This window comes from Asparagus officinalis, chromosome 8, assembly GCF_001876935.1.
Source record: "Asparagus officinalis chromosome 8, Aspof.V1, whole genome shotgun sequence".
NCBI lineage: Eukaryota > Viridiplantae > Streptophyta > Magnoliopsida > Asparagales > Asparagaceae > Asparagus > Asparagus officinalis.
Genome location: NC_033801.1, coordinates 78,951,744 through 78,974,282, shown reverse-complemented (window position 1 = coordinate 78,974,282; position 22,539 = coordinate 78,951,744). Strand labels below are relative to the sequence as shown.

General features: G+C 36.7%; 1 protein-coding gene across 1 annotated transcript in view; it reads right to left on the bottom strand.

Moving 5' to 3' along the window:
* Positions 1-22,539, bottom strand: part of LOC109821417 — a 101,851-nt gene that overhangs the window by 13,425 nt on the left and 65,887 nt on the right. The window contains 7 exon segments of the mRNA XM_020387602.1: positions 1,520-1,553; positions 1,648-1,722; positions 1,928-1,978; positions 2,400-2,444; positions 3,191-3,284; positions 4,421-4,548; positions 4,550-4,573. Coding sequence (XP_020243191.1) covers positions 1,520-1,553; positions 1,648-1,722; positions 1,928-1,978; positions 2,400-2,444; positions 3,191-3,284; positions 4,421-4,548; positions 4,550-4,573 — 451 coding nt within the window.

The following is a 22,539-nucleotide window of genomic DNA, read 5'->3' as shown; positions in this document are numbered from 1 at the left end:
TACCTAAAAAAAAAAAAAATCATCGGGGAGGAAATTTTCAGGGTAGCAAATGTTATGTAAATTTCCTCTTTGATTCAAACCTAAAGCTGATCATAGAAGTAGAATAGATTTTTCCCTTACATGTGCTTGTATCCTTAATCCTGGTTCTTCTATCATTTTCTAAATGTTGTGTGCAGAGATTAATACAAACGCTTTCGTCCTAGAGAAAAGAAATATCAGTTGTGGGGTCCATTGACATGTTGTAAATAAGAGACGAACTAGAAGCAATAAAGGGCTCTAACACATGAATCATATGACCAAAAATTGGCATTTTCTTTGTATGGAACTACATGGCTCGTCTTAATCAAGTTTGACTAATATCCAAGTTGAACCAGCAAGTAATCTATTGAGCTCATATTGGATCTACTCATGGAATCATACGATCCAAGTTACACCTGTAAGTATTCCAGCTATAATAGCTCCTAGCGGTAATATCTTCAATCAACTAAAAATACAATCATTCACAAGTCTCAAAGACATTTGATCCAAGTTGCACCTGTAAGCAAGATTTTAAATATCGGATATTGGGTAAGTATCCGATGGCCAAACTTCATATAGGATTGCAGATATCGAGAAAATATCAGGGATATGTGTTAAATATCGGAATGTCGTAACGGATGTTTACATATGTAGTATAATGCACTAAAATGTGATCTTAATATACTTTAATAAAATCTAAGCATACAAAATGTAAATAATATATGTTTAGGATTACTAATCAACCTTGTAAAACAAACAAAAATACAAATCAAACGTTGTAACAATTTGTCTGATTTTTAGGCCAAAATGTCATTTGATATAATGGGAAAATCATGATATCTCGCCCAAAAATTGCCAAACATGACATTGTTTTGCGACAAGCCATATAAAAGGATATATCGGTCAACATATCGGCTGATATACCAGCCATACCGGGGATATATCGTCCAAAATAGCCAAAAAGAGGTAAAGGATATTTAGAGACCATATTGGTTGCGGCACGCTCTGTAAAAGGATATATTTGGGGATATTCAGACCATGTCGAAGATATTTAAAACAATGCCTGTAAGTATTCCAGCTATTATAGCTCCTACCTGTAATATCTTCAATCAACTGGAAACAAAATCATTCACAAGTCTTAAAAGACATTCACCCATGATCATCCCTCTGAATCTGAATAAGACCTATTATCCCTCCCCATATCTAGTATTTTCTGTAATATAAAAATATAATCCGCTCATCTAATTTTGGAGTCCAATATCATTCATCTTCCATGTTATGGTTAAATGAAGTGAACATATCAACTCTAGAAAAGAAGACTAAGATATATTGTGGTTATGCTGCTTATGCATCTCTGACACCAGATTTTCTACAACTTCGTATGTTTAGAAAGTTACAATCTTTGTTGTGAACCTACACCTATTACAGATAACAATGTGAAATAATAATCCAAGTCAATCACAGCACTGGAAGCAAATTGATACAATCAGCAAAAATATACCTGCAAGAAAGCAATCAAGACTGTGGAAACGCTCCTACAAAAATATGAAACCCAAAAAAAAAAAATCAAGGTCATTGAACAGTTATGCTAAGTGCACAATAAAATAAAATATTGTAGGAAATTCTTACAATCCCAATAAGACTCTCGAGACATAATACCACCGAACTTTTAGTGGCTGCTGAACACACAGCAAGTCTAATACCCTAAAAACATCCAAAAGAAATCATTTCAGAGCATTGTCATAAAGTTGACAAGTTGACAACTTAACTGTAAAATATATGTGATAACATTCCTTAGATGAACAGATATATTTAAATGTATAACAGATATTTTAATTTAAGAGCATGGTTTTGAAAAAAAAACTAAGTGCACCCGCATGTGTAAGTTTTAAGAATGAATGTGTATTACCGCAACCTGGGCATCATCCATTAACTGGAGCACACCAGGTCTAGGCTGTACCTGATAGAAACAAAAGGAACAAAGTATCAGATCTGCTCATTTATATAATAACATTTATGATTCACTGCAACTGCATTATCCAACTCATCATTTTCCGAGTGCGGTCTCCTCTAAAACGGGCCTTATTAAAGATAAAACACAAAAAAAAAAAATTTACTGTATTTATGACTGGTTGTAAACATGATGTTTGAGCTTTATGAATCTGTGCTATATTCCTTTAAAAAGGCAACTATGGCCGGTAGGCTGGTTGAGACACATCTACCTTTCTAATTCATACAAGTTTTTCTCATTGTGAGCATCCATACAAAATTACTAGACTAGAAAAGAGTTCCGGTAGAAGACGGATGGTAATAACTTTGCTATAAGGTATTGTAATCATCCCTGAGTCACCGTATAATCAAGAGTTAGAACATTTACTTACAGTTCCAGATTTAATAATGCCTTTGTACCTTTCAGTCTTCCAGTCCTGCAGAAGTGATAAAACTGTTAGGAAGAGGCAAAAACTTATGAAATGAAGAAGAGTATGAGTAGGCCAGCTAAGACAATACATTTATAATCTGAAATTAACAAATTTGTGATATGAAGTAATATACTCAATAGCCATCAAAGATTTTCTTTCAGTGTAACATAGCTTGTTTCCATGGAATCAATGTGAAAAAAACTTTACACTAGGAGATGGGTGATGATTTTCTCAGCTAAAAAATTATGAAAGAGAATTGCATGTCTATGCTTAATTAGAGTAGTGTTTAGCATGTGTGAGTTTATAATACAACTATTCAGTTTGTCTTTGAAACATCTGATTGACTTTACGTTCTTGCAGTTATTCTTAGGTTTCTTTTTTATATTAGTCCCTTAAATCTTTAACAATTTGAAGTTAGCCTTTCAAATCATTGAAAATCATTGAAATTTCTGTTTGGTCACTCAGTTCTCATAAGTTATCTCAAAATTAGGCCAATCAACTCACTGAAATTGATATTACGCCCCCCAATCACTAAAGTTGTTACAAGTTAATCCCTACAATCAAGAGCAACAGTAGCAAGATATAAACATTGGATGGTAATAAAATGATGAGATTAGCATAATATGATAAAATAAACAAAAAATAAGAAAACATATATCAAACTATAAAGCTTATGTCTATCATCAAAACATAGAACCCAATCCCTGCAGGACTCTACAGTCTACACATAAAGTCTTGGACACTACCCTCACCTGAAGTACATCAATTAACTTTTCCTGATCCACTTTCTCGGAAGGAGGTGTCTCGAATATAGAAGAAGAAGGCCATCCATTTTCATTGAAATACCTACGAATATCACGATGTCAACTACTATCACCCATCAATAAATAATAGGAGAAGTAACTCTTCGCATTTTCTCATATACAGAAAGCCTAGAGTTGTACTCTGCTACACATCACTTGAACACTCACAATCACATAGTTTAAAATCTAATGATATAATTACACGTTGGAAGTGAAACATCCAGTGTTGGGGTGTCTCAAAGACAGAAGAAGAAGGCCATCCATTCTCATTGAAATAGCTACCATATGACGATGTCAAATACTATCAGCCATCAGTAACTAATAGTAGAAGTAACTCTTTGCATTTTCGCATATACAGAAAGCCTAGAGTTGTACTATGCTACACGTCACTTGAAACATTCACATAGTTCAAAGTCTAATGATATAATTATACTTTGGAAGTGAAACTATTGTTAAGCCACCTCATCAAGGAATTAGCGACAAAAGTCTACACAGTCTAAAGACAAACGCCACTTTCTGTTTGGTTCACTCAGAAACCTCAGAAAATGAGTGGAACCCGCTGACAGACCCACCGCAGAAAACATTTTGGCCAAACTGGTTTCTTGAAATTGTGTTTGGTTCATCAAAATTTTCAGGAAAAGGTTTCTGAAACGTCACAAAGTACAAATCATCATTTTTTTCATAAAAGGCGGGCTTTCTGCGCACAATTGGGCTGGAAAGCTACTTTTTATTATTGACATATTGAGGACACTAATATTGAGGCATTGATAGTGGACTAAAAAAGCAATTCTCTCACCTTTTTCTTAAAGTGTTGATTTCCTATTTTGGAGGTTCCATCCAAACTGTGGATTCAAGTCACATGTTTCCACCCATAAATTCACGAGAAAACAAACAATAAAAATAATTTTTTTAAGAAACCTATGAAAATCTACACAAATGGGTTTTCAACAAGGAAATGGGGTTTCCAATATTTCTTGGAAACGAACCAAACATGCTCATAATGTTGCCAATTTAGGGTAACTGAGGGCTTATTCCTTTTCACATGACCAAAATTTCCAATTAAATTCCAAGTAACAAGTGTACCCCAGTACATCCTAAGGAATAATTATTACATATATCATAAATCTTTTTTTTTTTTTTTTAATTGGGGGGGGGGGGGGGGCGGTGAAGTGATGATACCATTCTATCTTTAGGTTTTCTCGCACCGCCGATCGAATTCATGAAGAGCACGAATAGAACTCGACGGCCCAGTAGAGAGGCCTCGAAGATGACGGAGGGCAACGGACGTTAAAAGTGGGCAAGGCGTCAGTTGTAGGCCTGACGGTGGAGGTGCTCGGACCGAGGATGAGCGCGTCCAGTCAAGCATGGAATGGGCGTGGATGGCGGGATTGACGAGGGCGGAAAGGTGAAGCGGTAGCCAGCGAATGAGCGGAGGACGAGATCTAATCAGGAGAGTTGAGGGTTTGGAGTGATGGCGAGGAGAGAGGAGGGAGACGCGTTTGGATGGAGGACGGGAGGGGAGGAGGAGAGCAGAGGCTGTGGCCATGAGTTTCGTAGTTTATCCGATGTGGGATTATTGTTCTCCCTCTTGAAAGGGGGAGTTGGCATTGGCAACCAGTAACGGTCTGCAAATCTTTCACGCCTAATTGTACTTTTAATACCACTAATATATAGCACGTGCACGAGAGCATATAAGTTTTGTTTTATATTTTGAAATATTTTTTATTAGTCATAAAATAATAAAATAATTTATATAGCGATATAAAATCTAAATAGTTATAATTTTGTTTAAATGAATAAATTATACGATGAAACTGTGTATAAAGAACTATATGATTAATTATTATAGTTCGGAAATTATTCATAATTTATTAAAATAATTATAATATATTTAATAATTTCTTCTCTTTTAAATATAATAATATTATACATAGCATAATTATAATACTATTAGTAACTACACTTTAATTTCATAATTAATTTATTACACTATTAGTAAATAATTTACTAAATTTTATAGTTATTAAATTAAAATTAAAATTAAAATTTGAAAAATACTATTAAAATTATTATACAATTAATACTATTACAATTATAATAAATATAAATTATTTCTCATACTATTATCATATTTTTAAAAGGCTAATAAGATGAAAGGTAATAGGTAGTCCCCCATAAGAGGTGAAACCCAAAGGCATATACATAATAATTTTTTATTATTTTTATTTTTTCTAAAAATTATAAATAATTATTTTAAGATAAATTACTGATAACTTTCAATTTTTTTTAAATAACATAATTAAATAATAACATAACAGTGTGACGAAAGGTTTTGAAAAAGTAAGGAAATTAATAAGAGGTTATATATAAATAGTGAATGATTAATTACAACAAATGACATATTTGAGAATTATCAAACTTAAAAGGGCGAAGATGGAAATCAAAAGTTTTGACAATGCAATCCTCTTTTAATATGTAACGATGATGAGGGAGCTCGTTGGGGCTGCGGTGGCTTAGAGGAGATGACGTGGGTGGTCGGACTTGGAGATCGATGACGTGTGTGGAGTTCGTTGGTGCTGAGGTGAGTAGCGGTAGTGATGCGGCATAATTATGTACCAAAATTGTAAGTACACAATTTATCAAGTTATAGTATAAAAAGATATCGATCCCACGAGGAAGGTGATTTTAAGAGATTATTAGACTTAGTTCTTATATTTTGTGCGTGACAAACATAGGATTAAAGAATAAGTGTGATTGTGATGAGTGATTGTTGTGAATATATGCAAGAGACAATAAATTGAATTTTTAGAGGAGAGAAGAAAGAATTAACGAATAAATAAAATCATAAGGCAAGAAAGAAGAATAAATAAAATCAAGAAATAAAACCAAGAATGAAAAGAAAATTAAAGAAAGTTAAGATGGAGGATTCAAAAGAGGTAAGAAATCTAGAATATAATTCACTAGCTAATTTCAATTACAAAATACAAACTATTCTCTTTTTATCATAATTCAACTTAGATTTATTAAGCATAGACTATCAAACCATTTAAGGAAAGTGTAACCTATCAAATTATCATCTAAGTCAAAATTACTATTTATGATAAGAACAACAACATGATAATAATCCTAGAATTCATAAGCATAACCTATCAAACCATTTAAGATAAGCATAGGTTATCAAATTCTTCTTCTACCGATTAGTTCTCTAGTTGATTATCCTAAACATGAACATTTTAAGTAAAAGAGAATAATTCATACAAAATAAAGAAAATTAGACTAGTTTCATATAATTCTAATATTCCTACAAGAATTAAATTCACATCTTAAGAAATAAAAACAAGAAAAAGAACTAATTACAAAAATAAAAATAAAAGGAAAATCTAAACTATGAACAAGAAATAAATCTAACTACAAAGAATTAAAATCTAAACTACAAATTATATTACAAAAGTTAAATGCAAGAAAATAAATCTACTATACAAATTAAAGTGTAAAAAATAAATAAAAAGACAAGAAAATAAATCTACACTACAAGCATGAATTTAAATCTAACTAATAAGCAATAATAAAGAAATTACTAAAAAGAAAGAAAAGAGAAAAGAAATGCAAACCTTCAAATTGCTCTTCATCTCCATCATCATCATTCAACAAAGAGGAGAAAGAAAAAATTTAAAGAGGAGAAAAATTATTATTATTAATTGTAACTAAAGTTACAATTTTGGAAGGCCTTCTCAATTAAGAGTAGCCCTCCTCTCCAAAATGAGTTACAAAATTTTTCATACCCTTAACTCCTCACTCTCTACCCCTATTTATAGTAATCATCAATGAGTATGAGCCGTTGGATTTGTCTTGCGCCCCAAGCAAAGCAATCTCCACCTTTAAATTTGTTAGTGAAGAAATAGGTTGGAATTGCTTTTTGTTCTTCTCTAGCCCATATGATTTTCAAATCCAAGTCCGGTCCATAGCAAAATAAATCAAAGCTGCAGCCTATCAAGTCCGGTCCAATGCTTTTGAATTTCAAAATTAAATCAAGTCCGGTCCATAGCAATTCATGAGAGCTCCAATTTCAAAATAGAAAATGAAAAAAAACAAGTCCGGCCCATTGAGGCTTTGCAGCACCGGTCCATGAAAAAATCAAAATCCCCATTTCAGCAGCAGGTCTTGTCCATCAAATCTGCAGCTAAGTCTTTGGCCCATTGGAGCTTCCCTTGATGATTTTCCAAAATGAAAATGAAAAGCTAAACAAGTCCAGCCTATTGAGGCTTTGCAGCACCGGTCCATGAAAAAAATCAAAATCCAATGTTGTTGTAGGTCTTGTTGGCCTTCTTGTTTTGATGATGTTTAACAAACAATTTACTTCTAATGTTGTTTGTCTAGTATTTGTGTTTTCTTATTTATTGTAGACAAACAACGTAGTTGGAGGATGGTTGGAATAGAGCTTCAACGATGAAATCCAATGGAGGTTGGCGGAATGTCGGTGAAGCCTTGCTATTCAAGTTGAACATCCAAGTTCAAGCTTCATCCGCAAGATTACCAAGTTGAGCTACAATGAAGATCAAGATCAAGCTTGGGTAATTTAGTATAGGTTTATATTATGTGTGTTTAATACTCTAAGCTCAATTATCTATACACACACATTTTATTGGTTTCTTTGTATATATATATAGTTATATATATATACACAAGTTTTGGTTTCTATATATATATATAGTTTTATATATATATATAAATATATATATAATATATATATATATATATTTATAAAATATTATATATAATATACTATATATATATAATATATATATATATATATATATATATAGTTTTATATAGTATATACTTATATATGTTTGTTGGTTTAATAGTTTTTGAGTTTATATATGAAAACAAATGAATAGAATTGGAAAATACATATTTTGTTTCATGTTATATGCCTATATATGATTCATCTTTAACAAGCTGTATGATTTTAATGAAATCATTATTCAATGTTTTGATAATATATTGCATAGAATATTGCAATTTTTTATGAAAATATGGTATTTCTAGGTATAGACTTCATAACAAAATATTATAATCATTTTATCAAGTCTAACCAATCATTTCTAAAGGTTTGCAAAATGTTTGTTTAAGTCAAAATATACAATATCAACTTCAAGTTTTCATGTTTTGAACATATTTGCAAAATGAGATATTTTTCATTTGGAGAAGTCTTTTTCAAAACGCAGTCGTTGCTGCATGTTATATTATGCATGTCTAGCAAGATTCCCCAAAAGTTTTACATTTTTTAGATTTTTATTATGATATTTTTAACACTGGCGTTTTAAAATCAGATAACAGTTTTCTGAAGCCTGGAATATGCAGTTTCGCGGTCGACCGTAACCGGTCGACGAAGTCCATTTGTTCATTTCTCACCATGCGGGCACAGAGGTTGGCTCGTGCGACACGGTCGCGTCAGACCGAAAAACTACAATCGTCAACCGCACCGGTCGGACGACGATGGTCCAGAATGGTTTTCCTCTGTGTTTTGCTCTCATCGGTCGACCCGACGGAATTTTCGGTCGACCGACATATAGATCGCGTTGGGCGACAAGGCTACTTTACTGATGAGCTTTCTGCGGGGTTTGTTGTCCTTTGGCGTTGGCGGTTTTGGCTGAAGTTGTGAGCAGGTATAATACCCCATTGTCTTGCAACTTCATATATTTAAGAATGTTTTAAACAAGTTTAAAGAGTTTTAAACAAGGGTTTAAGTGAGTTTTAGTGTTTGTTTGGTTTGAAGATTATTTTCACAAGTGGAGGAGATCATCTTCTTGTTTGGGCTTCATATCTCCATCTCTCCATCTTGATCTAGAGAAGTTTTCCTAAACTCAAGTCTAGCTTTTATTTATAATTATTTGTTGATTATCATTTCTATTAAAGCTAGTTTTATATTGAGTTTAGTTTGATTTGATTTACTCTTTGTTTGCACACACAACCATTGAGCTTATTGTATTTGCATACATTATATAATTGGGTTGTGGGATAGTGTGACATTGAGTTGAGCCTAATTGAGTTCTCACCTTGTTAGAGAGAACAATCATTTGCTATATTGTGCTTAATTGTTAAATCACTTTGTAATACTCTTGTACACCGAGTGAGGAGTGTGTGGTGAGAGTCGGGGATCGTCCCAAGAGGAGTGGCGTCGGTTGACGTGCCTAGGGAGAGGTTGTAACCGAGCACTTGAGGGGGACACGGCTAGGTCCAACACTTAGTGGGTGTAGAGTGTGATTGCAAGAGTGTGAGTTGTAGAGTTTTCGGTTAGCTAGAAAACCGAGTGTGTAGAAGAAGTTCCGGCTTCCAAACCGGATTGTGTTAGTGGATTTCTCCCCGGGAGTGGGGAGCGGAGACGTAGGACGGAAGGTCCGAACTCCGTGATCATATTGTGTGTTTGAATGTGCTTTGGTATTTATTTATATTTGTGCTCATTGCTCATATCGCCATTGTCTCATTATTCATATCATCCTCTATCTTGTTTCATATTGTTTACCCTTGTGTTAGTTTATATATCATTGCATATATATTTTATCATATAGGATATATCTCATTGTTTATATTGCTTATCCTAGCTCATATATCTTATGGTATTTCATACTTGCTAGGATAACTTATTAATTAATTTTAATTAACATTTAATCGGATTAGATTAGCATAAGACCCTAATCACCCCCCATCTAGGGTTTAACAGGTCCATCGGCATTTGATTTTCGGAATCAAACTTCAACTCTGCAGTCCGGTCCACTTGGAAACTCATGGGTGTAATGGGCTTTTGGGCTTTCAAGCTATCAAAATCTCAAGGACAATTCATGTAGGAATGGAACAAATTTGGTCTTTTGTCCTTCAAAATTCAAATATTTCACTAAGTCTTTGTTGAATTTCTCTTATTTCTTCATTTACTCAATGGTCTTTGTTGAGAGATGAGATTTTTGGGATTTATTCTTCATTAACCTGCAATTAAAGATAAAAGCAATTATTAGTGGTATATTTATTCATATAAAATAGATAATGAGGGTATAAAATTGTAATAAAATGTGATTATCAAATACCCCCATACCTAAACTTTTGCTAGTCCTCTAGCAAAGAAAATAAAAAAAAATCCTAACTCACTTTCGCAGGAATCGCGGTTGTATTTAGCGCATACAACAAGCCTTTAAATCCCAAGGTTACCCTAGTGGACGAGTTGTAGTCTCGTGAGGGTTTGCAGTGAATATACCCACAAAATTCGGTCATCTTGCCAAGTTAAATAAGTCAGTAAATAACAGATTTTCCTTGATATATTTAAACATTCTAATTAAAGCTGGTTAATAATCAAGAAAATATTTTTATATATAACTCCAATGTAAATCCCCTAGAAAATCTTTTCATTATAGCAATACAAAACCAAGTCAAATCTTAGAAATTTAATTAAAAAGTTTTGAAAAGAACATGCCAACTCTTTGTTTTAAATAACTTTCAAGTCTCTTGATCAAAAATTATTTTTCAAGACCATATATACAAAACAACAATATATAAAAACAATTGTTAGTGTTATATATATGTATATTTTTTCTACTCTCTAATTCTTGGTGATTGTTTTCTATTTTAACGGGCTTTCTAAGTGACCATTTAACGAGTTTTGGGCCAATGAATCCCAACCCAATTGGGTTTAGGTCATTAAGTATAGAGATACTCCTTGGGCTTAATTACTCAGTCAACTTAGGTTTTATAAGATATAATCACCTTGAATTTAAGAGTTTTTTTGTGGTGCCCATTTTTCGCACTCTTCTTTTATAAGGTTAGTTTTTTTTTTTAAAATATATATATGTGTAAGTATATATAGTCTTTTAAAAAAATGTGTAAATCAAGATAACTTGAAAAAAATATTTTCAACTCTAAGTTAAGCATGCAAAAATTTCATTATTTTTAATTAAAAATCTAAGGTAAGACTTAAGTAAAATATACTAGTTAAAAAATCATTTCTTAAGAATTTTATTTGGAGTTATCATAAAAGGTGAACTTGAATATGTCACTAACTAAGAATTAGAAAATTTAAAATCTATCAATTTGATCAATTATTACTTAACTCTATTAATTTGGCAAGTGACAATATTTTTTAATTTTTTTTTAATTTTTTTCTTTTTTTTATTTTTTTATTTTTTTTAACAAAAAGAAAGAAAAATATAACTAAAAAGGTAAAATAAAGAGGAAAATTGTAGGATCTGAAATAGATACACTTGAACACTAGAGGGGGGGTGAATAGTGTTCTTTTAAAATTAATGCAAAGTATATTATAAATTGCAAAGAAAAATGGCAATCTCAGAAATTCACAATCACAAACACAAGGATTTTATACTGGTTCCACCAATCCGGTGTACATCCAGTCCCCAAGCAAATCCCGTTTGAGAGTTTTCACTATGATTTTGAATAAACTTACAAAATCAAACGCAAACCTGACCAATTTGCAAGTCCTTACAAATTGCAACACCAATTGACAAACACCTTGCCAATTTGAACACCAATCTCTAAACCAAGAGATTAACCCTCTCACACCCGAGAGAAAACCTTGTTGAAGCAAGAACACAATTGATCCTATAAGTCTTGAATGTGTAGTGAAGTGCAGCAGTGGCTTAGGATTCTTTTAACCTCTGTAAATTGTCTAAATAATATGTATTTGATGAATGTTCAGAGGCAATTTCAGAAACTTCTCTTTTTCACAAAATCTGAATGTTTTTCACTTGAAAAATTGCACAAAGATCAAAGCTTATGGGTATGTAAGTCTCTGTAATTTTTCTGAACAAATAACATATTTATAGCCCTTGAAAAGATAATTTTTTAAATTTTAAAAACGTTTAAAAACGGCTATAAACTGTCAGATATTCAAACTTTGAAAACTGGAAAAATTGTATTTGTAGTCGACTACTGTTGACATTAGTCGACTACACTGGGTTCAAACAGACTGTGTTTTCGGAAAATTTTCTCAGTAGTCGACTACAAAGCCCATTAGTCGACTTCACTGTATTTTGACAGAAACTTATAAAATGAAATTTGAGTTCAGTAGTCGACTACTGTTGACATTAGTCGACTATACTGTAAAATATCAGAAACTTATGTTTCTGTCAAACACTTGAGTAGTTGACTATAATCACTATTAGTCGACTATACTATAAATTGACAGAAACATGTATTTGAGTTTTATACATGAGTAGTCGACTACTATTCTAATTAGTCGACTACTAAGATCAAAAATTCTGCTATAAGGAGTTTTTATAATCAAGTTTTAACTATAATTCTAATGGTTAACATAGGGGATTTCTATAGTTAACCAACATACTAAGTCTGTGTTAGTGTGTTCTAAAATTGTGTGTATGCATGTGTGTGATCAAGGCTTGTACAATTATTCTAAGTAAAGAAAATGTAAAATACATTATCTCTTTTGTTCTTCATTTTCTTCACTTCAAAATGCCTTGAAATCAACTTGCACTTGTACATATTCTGATATTAAAATCTGCATATAAAAGTTAGTGCACACACTGTATAAATTGTTATCATCAAAACACTACAAAATAATTTATGTATCATATTAAAACTTAAAATAATCATACTTACTCCCCCTGCATATAATACTTACTCCCCCTGCATATATGCAAATTTTAGTTTATAACATACATAACTAAACTATAACAGTACATAACAAAACATAACTATTTCTCTCCCTTTGTTATCAACAAAAAGAGGAAGCTAAACATGACATTATTGTTTGTGGAAAATTTGTTGGCCTTCTTGTTTTGATGATGTTTAACAAATAATTTATCACTAATGTTGTTTGTCTAGTATTTGATTGCGCTTCAACGATGATATCCAAAGGAGGTTGGCGGAATGTCGGATTGAAGCCTATACAACAATTCAAGTTAAAGATCAAGTTCAAGCTTCATCCGCAACGTGTACCAAGTCAAGCTTAATTGAAGATCAAGATTGCTTGGGTAATGTAGTTTAGGATTTATATTATGTGTGTTAAGTACTCTAAGCTCAATTATCTAAATACACACATTTTATTGGTTTCCTTGTATATATATGTAGTCACATATATATACAACACAAGTTTTAGTTTTCATGTTTATAAATATGAAATTACATGCTTCATATTGTGATTTGGTTTATCTACTTAGATATGAAATAAATATATTTTCATATACATACTCATAGGTTTCATTTTCTATTGTATTTGTAAAAATATTGTATTCTTAGTTTGTAGAATTTAATATCAGTTTATACATGTTTTACTAAGTCTATAAAATCATTTTGTAAAGTTTTAAAAGTTGGTTTAGGTCAAAACATCAAACTCATGTGTTTACATTTTCATGTTTTGGACTATTTTGTAAAATGATGATATTTTTTATTTGGGAAGTCCTTTTTCGAAACCAGTCATTGTAGCATGTTTATTATCATGTCTACAATCATTCCCCTAAGTTTTACATTTTTGGAATTTATTTGATATTTTTAAACAGTGTTTTAAAATCAGCAAAACATGTTTTTCATATGTCAGATTTCGGTCGACCGCACCGGTCGACCGATCATTTGTTCATTTCTCACTGTGCGACAGAGAGTCTGTCGGTCGACCGGTCTGGTCGACCGAAAGCTCCATCGGTCGACCGCACCGGTCGACCGACGAAGTCTCTGCTTGTTTTTTGTTTTTCAGACCTGCTCGCGGTCGACCGGATTTTTTCGTCGGTCGACCGAATTCTTTTTTTCGGTCGACCGAACGATCTGTCGGTCGACCGACAATAGATCCATTAGACACTAACGGCTATTTTTCTGAGCTGTCTTCTAGGGACTTTTCTGTCTTTTTGCTTGGGGTTTTTGGCTGAGTTGTGAGAGGGTATAAATATCCTATTGCTGATCTCTTCTCACAGCTCTAAGAATGTTTTAAAAGAAGTTTTTAAACAAGGGTTTTAAAAAGAGTTTAAGCTTGTTTAAGCTTGTTTAAGGGTTTTGTTTAAGCTGTTTTGGTTTTCACAAGTGGAGGAGATTATCTTCTTGTTTGGGCTCCAATCTCCATCTCTCCATCTTGATCTAGAGAAGTGTTTCTAAACTCATCTAGCAATTTATTATTTTGATTATAATTTCCATAAGCTAGATTTATATTTGAGTTTAGTTTAATTGTTTTATTGATACTCTTTGTTCACACACAACCTATTGAGCTTATTGTACTTACATTCATAGTATAATTTAGGGTTGTGGGTTTGTGACATTGAGAGTGAGCTTAATTGAGTTCTCACCTTGTTTTGAGAACAATCATTTGTCATATTTGTGCTTATTGTGAGAATCACTTTGTAATACACTTGTACACCGAGTGAGGAGTGTGTGGTGAGAGTCGGGGATCGTCCCAAGAGGAGTGGCGTCGGTTGACGTGCCTAGGGAGAGGTTGTAACCGAGCACTTGAGGGAGACACGGCTAGGTCCAACACTTAGTGGGTGTAGAGTGTGATTGCAAGAGTGTGAGTTGTAGAGTTTTCGGTTAGCTAGAAAACCGAGTGTGTAGAAGAAGTTCCGGCTTCCAAACCGGATTGTGTTAGTGGATTTCTCCCCGGGAGTGGGGAGCGGAGACGTAGGACGGAAGGTCCGAACTCCGTGATCATATTGCTTGTTTGAGTGTGCTTTGGCGTTCATTCATATTTATGTTCATATCTTATATCGCCATTGTCATTAGCTTTTACCCTTGTGTTGTATATATATATATATATATATTTCATCATATAGGATATATCTCATTGTTTACATTGCTTATCCTAGCTCATAATTCTTGTGGTATTTCATACTTGCTAGGATAACTTGTTAATTAGTTTTTAATTAGCATTTAATCGGATTAGATTAGCATAAGACCCTAATCACCCCCCCTGTAGGGTCTAACAAAATTTTGCAGTAAAAGAAACGAAGGAAAATTGATTTGTATTCCTTTAATCTTAGTTACAATTAGATTTCCTGATTACAAAAGAGAAGAGAATGATCTGGATTCTCCCCTTTGTTTAATTCTGGGTTCTTCACGGTGGCGATGAGATGCCTCCCTCGAATGCTCGCGTCGAGTTTGCTTCTCGTTGACGATCCGATGTCTTGTTTCACTGGAACGTGGTCTTCTCCTCACGATTTGACGTTGTGGAGAACTCTGAACGAGTTTAAAACTCTATGAAAGAGTTAATTTAACCGAAAGTCGGTTATAAGCCAAGGATGAAGAAGATCTTGTTGCCGATCTCCAACGCTCCAGAAATGCTCTAAGGATCCTGTTGACGAGCCAAGAAGTTCCAACCGACCGACCCTTAACTGAATTGATTTTTAGTTATTTATAGGGGATTAAGGGGTGTAACCACCTCCTTAATTCGCTTCTAAGTGGGGCTAATGGGATGTAACCGCCCCTTAAATCACTCCTGAGTAGAGTTGTGATCCCCTCAGATAGTGGGAAACGATTTTGGAACCGTTCAGCTCGTGTTTGAACGAGTCAAACGCAGGCCCGCGTTCTGGCATGAATTCTGTGTTCAAACGCAGTGTTTGGAAACTCAGACGCAGCAATTTGGAATCTGCGTTGGCATCTTGTTGAAAGCTGCGTTTGACAGCTTGGGAGCTGCGTTTGGCGGCAGGTGAAAGCTGCGTTAATAGCTTTCGGAGACTGCGTTTTGTGGCCGAACATGAACTGCGTTTGCAGCTTTTGAAGCTGGGTTTGCAGCTTTTGGAGCTGCATTTGCAGCTTTTGGAGCTGCGTTTGCAACTTTTAGAGTTGCGTTTGAGCTGCGTTCGTGGCTATGAACGCGATGCGTCTTGATGCTGGTGTGCGTGGAGGACTTCCACAGTTTGATTTGAAGAGACCGTCGATTTGTAGTCTCTTTCTGTCGAAGCGTTGCAAAGATCGTCATTTTGTAATCTTTGCTTTAGCTCTCTGATATATAAGAGTCATCAGATTGTAACTCCCGATGTTGATTATGAAGGCTGTTTGATTAGAGCTTCCATCAGTTGTCGTGAAGGTCGTCAGATTGTAACCTTTAGCGATCTACGTGAAAGTCTCCAAATTGTAACATTCTGGAAGTCATCAGAGTATAACTTCCATCATCGGTGTTTTGATGGGGATCAGCTATCTATTGTGATTTTCAGACAGCCTACACTCGCGTTTCCAACCTTCAGCAAATGAAGCGCAGGTGACCCCCGCGTTTCTAACCTTCAGACTCCAAAACGCGGGTGGCCCTCGCATTTTTCAACACCCAGCGAGTACCCAACTCCGCGTCTCCATTCTAAAACACGGAGTTAGGGTCCTGAACGCCAATGTGGGCGTTTGACTCGTTCAAACACGAGCTGAACGGGGTGGACCCTGCATTTTGAACTTGAGATGCGGGTCTCACCCTTGCATGTTGAATTTGGAACACGGGTGTGACCTCGGCATTCGGTTTTTGCATCGCGGGTCTGACCTCAACGTTTTGACTTAAGACATGGAAGTGACTTCCGTGCATTTTTTACTAAGTCTTTGAGACTTGTTTTTGGCTCATCTGTTTTAAGTCTCGGCTCACATCCATTAAGCTGATGGACCTGCAAACGTGCATAGGATTTTTGGCAAACCCTCAGCCATCAACTGATTTGATAAGCCTTTACCGACTACCGTTTGAGTCGGGCTAGCATGTGAATTATCTAGGTCCGTTCCACATAAACACTGAAAGAAAGTTGGAAGCGCCAGAGGTGTAGTATTAACTTGGCATGAATTTTTACTTAGAGTGAAATTCATAAATTTTCTTGGTTATCACTAGGATAATTCTAGAAAATCTTTAATCTGCTGGGGATTTTATAATGAAAACTTGCTATTCTTGTTGAAAAAAGATTAACAAGTTCATTGGGGGGTTTTACTGTTAGAGGTGTGATGTTAACCTAACAGTATTTTATGGACCTATCGCTTTATTGAAGAGAGTCGATAAGTTGATTTGGTCGTCAGAGGTGTGATATTAACTTGACGGGTTTGTGGACCTATCGCTCTATTGAAGAGAGTCGATAAGTTAATTTTGTCGTCAGAGGTGTGATGTTAACGTGACAGGAATATGTTGCGATTGGAGCAACTTTGTGGGCTTATCATCCTATTGACGAGGATTGATAAGTGAGTTTTGTCAGAGGTTTAGTGTTAACGTGACATGATTTGTGTTGCGATTGGAGCAACTTTGTGGACTTATCATCCTATTGACGAGGATTGATAAGTGGGTTTTGTCAGAGCTTTAGTGTTAATGTGACAGGATTTGTGTTGCGATTGGAGCAACTTTGTGGACTTATCATCCTATTGAAGAGGATTGATAAGTGAATTTGTCAGAGATTTAATGTTAACGTGACAAGATTGTGTTGTGATGTGAGCAACTTTGTGGACCTATCATCTTATTGACGAGGATTGATAAGTGGGTTTTGTCAGAGGTTTAGTGTTAACGTGACAGGATTTGTGTTGCGATTGGAGCAACTTTGTGGACTTATCATCCTATTGAAGAGGATTGATAAGTGAATTTGTCAGAGGTTTAATGTTAACGTGACAAGATTGTGTTGCGATGGGAGGGAGGATTGATAAGTTGGTTTTGTCAGAGGTTTAGTGTTAACGTGACAGGATTTGTGTACTTGTGATTTGAACAAGATTTTAGGGACTAGCGTCTCGCTGGGGAGAATTGCTAAATGAGTTTATCATCAGAAGCGATGAATTTTGATACTAAGATTTTAAAGACTTAGTGTCTTGCTGGGAAAAATTGCGATTTGAGCAATTTGGAGGACTTATAATCCTATTGTCAAGGATTGATAAGTTGATTGTTGTCAGAGGTATATTGTTAACGTGACAGGAATGTGTTGCGATTGGAGCAACTTTGGAGACTTATCATCCTATTGACGAGGATGGATAAGTGGATTGTTGTCAGAGGTATATTATTAACGTGACAGGAATGTGTTGCGATTGGAGCAACTTTATGGACTGATCATCCTATTGACGAAGTCAAAATAGAGGTCCATCACCTAGTAGGCCACTATCTGACGAGTTTGGCTATCAGAGGTAACTGTTAACGTGATAGTTTTGATATACCCGCCATCCTACTTGAAGAGGATTGGTGGGGGAATTTGGAGGAAAAGGACTATCAGAGGTGACGGTTAACGTGATAGTTTTGGTGGACCTGCCATCCTATTGAAGAGGATTGACATGAGAATTTGGAGGAAAAGGACTATCAGAGGTGACGGTTAACGTAATAGTTTTGGTGGACCCGCCATCCTACTTGAAGAGGATTGGTGGGAGAATTTAGAGGAAAAGGACTATCAGAGGTGACGGTTAACGTGATAGTTTTGGTGGACCCGCCATCCTACTTGAAGAGGATTGGTGGGGGAATTTGGAGAAACTAGACTATCAGAGGTAACTGTTAACGTGATAGTTTTGTGGACCCACCATCCTATTGAGGATGATTGGTGGGGGAATTTGGAGAAACTAGACTATCAGAGGTAACTGTTAACGTGATAGTTTTGATGAATTTTGTGGTTGACAGAGGTATTCTATTAAACATAACAACTCAGAAAATTTATTACTCATAATCCAATAAACCAACCCCCAGTCTTGAACAAGTGCAAAGGGGAAATGAGAAGACATGACACATCGCCTAGTGAGCCATTATCTAACGAGTTTGACTATCAGAGGCAACTGTTAACATGATAGTTGTTGGACCCACCATTCTACTGGAAAGGATTGGCTTCAGACTGAGAAGAGTGAGCTTGGTCCGATTGCTCAGGAGAAGGTTGGGCTTGGTCCGATTGCTCAGGTTGATCCTGCCTACTTTGTTCTTCAGCTTTGATCCTGGCAATAATCTTTTGAGCCTGTTCGCCTTGAGAGATTAGTTGTCTCTAAGAACGACATTCTGCAACTCCGATTCGGGCTAGGAGGTTGGTCTGCAAGTTGTGTCGACAGGTCTCTACTAAAGTAGAATGTGTCATACCTGACGAACACCGGAGAGCCATGGTTCGAAACCTTTTGACGAAGGCTTTGACGGACTCCCTCCTCTTCTGCTTAGTGGCGAGAAGGGTATGGATGGAGCTCCTCTTCTGCTTAGTGGCGAGAAGGGTATGGATGGAGACTTCCGTATCCTCTTCAAAGAATCTCGACCAGAAGAGTCTCTCTAGATCCGCCCATTTTTGAATACTTCCCGCAGGTAGTTTCCTGAACCATTCAAAGGAAACTCCCTTGAGGGTGCCAATGAACAATCGATCCAGTATGGCGTCGTTTGATATCACATTCCCAGTCTGTGACTTGAAATGATAGATATGTTGGTTCGGTGATCCCGTGCCGTCAAAAGTTTGTAGCGTCGGGACTTCAAATTTTGGAGGATAAGGGGCTGCGTCCCATTCGGCAGGGTAGGGCCTGACAACTCCCTCATCTTGGAGCTCGCTTCTGCTAGCAATGACATTGAGGCGGGCTTCCAATTCCTCGATTTTAGCCGACTGAGGATTTTGCTCATACTCCGTCTCTCTTCCTTCATCAGAGGAAGATTCTAGGTTGTGGGCTTCTTGGTCAGAAGCCGTGTCATCAACCACTTTTCCCTTCCCTTTGCTTGTGTGAGGTCGGGATGAAGACGCTTTTCCTCTCCGGGAAGATTCTTGTCTAAACGGCGAATCTGTCTCCTGAGATTTGGCCTTGTCTGCGACGAGTTGAGTCAACAGGTCTAGGAGTTCATTGAGGGTCTTCTGCTGTAATTTGAGCATGGCGTCTTGCTCAGCAACCCTTTTTGAAAGATCTTCAGAATGTTCTGCCATGTGGGTGAAACTCTCATGCCCAATGAAAGAGCTTGATGATTGAGACTCCGCAATGGCTGAGTGTTCATCATCGGAATTAGTTCTTCTGGCTAACCTCCGATAGTTGACAGGGGGAATGGCTCCTGTTCGCGTCCGAGTGCGTTGGTAGGCTCATTCAAACTCGTTAGCGATTTCTCTGTTAGTCGGTGAACGACTTATCTCAGAGTCATCGGAACTAGGACCTGAGGCTTTCCCTCTGCCGATCACATTGATAGTGACCCCAGGATACTCGATCTCTGGAGACTTCTTCCTGTGAGAACGCCGTCGTTGGTTGGTGTAGACGTCAAAAAATGCTTACAGACATCCAAATATCACTCAAGACAAAGAGAAGGTGATAAACATCAGTATCTAAGTCATGGGAGATCATACAAGCCCAAAGGAAGCAAAAGGATCTATGAATCAACACAAAACAATATGAATTCACAGAACAATGCAAACTACAGCATATGGCCGCGGCAGGGCTAAGACGCGGCAGCCTATGGTGCCGCGGCCAAGGCGCGGCAACTCATGGTGCCACGGCCATTATAGGGGATGCTACAGCAGTTACAATGCAGTTATCTGATGATTATTGAAGCCCACGTGGCAGCATATTAGAGATAGAACGTGTGCTGACGTGGACAGGCAGTTAAACCACAAAAAAGGTGGTTAAAGGTCGTGGGAGAACAGTTTCAAAGACGTATGAACGTGGGTGTAACTGCTCCTTTAGCCGCGGTAGTTTCAACTGCCGCGCCCTTTAGCCGCGGCAGTATCGACTGCCGCGCCCTTTGGCCACGACAGTGTCGACTGTCGCGCCCTTTAGCCGCGACAGCATCAACTGCCGCGCCTAAAGAGGCAGTTGTTGATCGGCTATTTCTTTAGTTATCGTCTAAGGAGGCTATAAATACCCCCTATGGCCATCATTGACAGGGACGGTGCATTTAGAGAGCAGATTAGAGCAGAAAAGGCTTAAGCTTTTGGTGAATTGGAGCAAGAGAGAGTCTTCCTTCTTCACAAAGATCCTCAAGAAGCTTTTGGCGATTCCTAGAGATCTAAGCTCAGACTTGATCTTTGGAAGAGTGAACATCTTACATCGATAAGATATTCACTTTAAATTCTTACTTCGATAAACGAAGGAAGAATTCCCAAAACCTTCACGATTCAATCAGAATCCGTGATTCGGTGGTCCACGGGCTAACGCACCCCCGGCACAGGCAAAGATCCCACGCAAGCAGTGATCCAAACAACGATCCTACATTTGTTTCTAAAAAGTTGTAATTTTCCTTTTGTTGTGTAAGAGAAGTCTTATAAAAAGACTATTTCTTTTGAATTTGTTGTAATCGACCGAAGATATAATGAATTCCATAACAAGACCAACTGTATACACCAGGTTCTGCATCAAATTTTTTTGCCTGAATGCATGCCTGAGCTCCAGGTTTGGCTGGTGAAACGCAGTCTTGAAGTCTGCATTTTGGTTCTGAAACGCATATTTGAGAGTTGCGTTCATTTTGTGGAACGCGCCCATGAGGGTTGCGTTCATTTTGTGGAACGCGCCCCTGAGGGTTGCGCTCAGTCTTCTTCACACAGAGCCTATGTTTGGGCTCATAGACGCGATACTTGCATTCTGAAATAGAAACGCAGGGCATAGGGTCGCGTTTAGGCTCACAAACACGAAGCTCGTGTTGACTTGAGGATCGATATTCTCGGAGATGTGCTCGTCGTAGGGATCTCCTCCTACGTCGAGCGGCATTCTTCTTAGCCTGCTTCAAGGCCTTTGTCGCCTCAATGGACATCTTTCGACCCGATACCCGTCGTCTTGGCGCGGGTTTGGCTGAAGCTGAGCCCACTCCATCGGAGGAGGGACTGTCCAAGCAATCTGGCCCAAAGGAGAGGTCTTCCTTCGGCATAGGAGCAATAGTTGGAGCTTTAGTCTCTTTGGAGACTTTGTGGATCTGCGCATAGCCTTGGGGCTAAGGGATCCGGAGGAGAGAGCCTCCTCAAACTTAGCTTGATCAAACTCTACCACGAGAGTTTCGACGGTTGTTCCAGTGAGATGAACATCGAATTGCGCCACCACTTCTTCGTCAGAGAAGCTAGTCCCCAGCGGAGTCGCCATCTTTTGTTTGTGGAAAATTTTGCAGTAAAAGAAACGAAGGAAAATTGATTTGTATTCCTTTAATCTCAGTTACAATTGGATTTCCTGATTACAAAAGAGAAGAGAATGATCTGGATTCTCCCCTTTGTTTAATTCTGGGTTCTTCACGGTGGCGATGAGATGCCTCCCTCGAATGCTCGCGTTGAGTTTGCTTCTCGTTTACGATCCGATGTCTTGTTTCACCGGAACGTGGTCTTCTCCTCACGATTTGACGTTGTGGAGAACTCTGAACGAGTTTGAAACTCTATGAAAGAGTTAATTTAACCGAAAGTCGGTTATAAGCCAATGATGAAGAAGATCTTGTTGCCGATCTCCAACGCTCCAGAAATGCT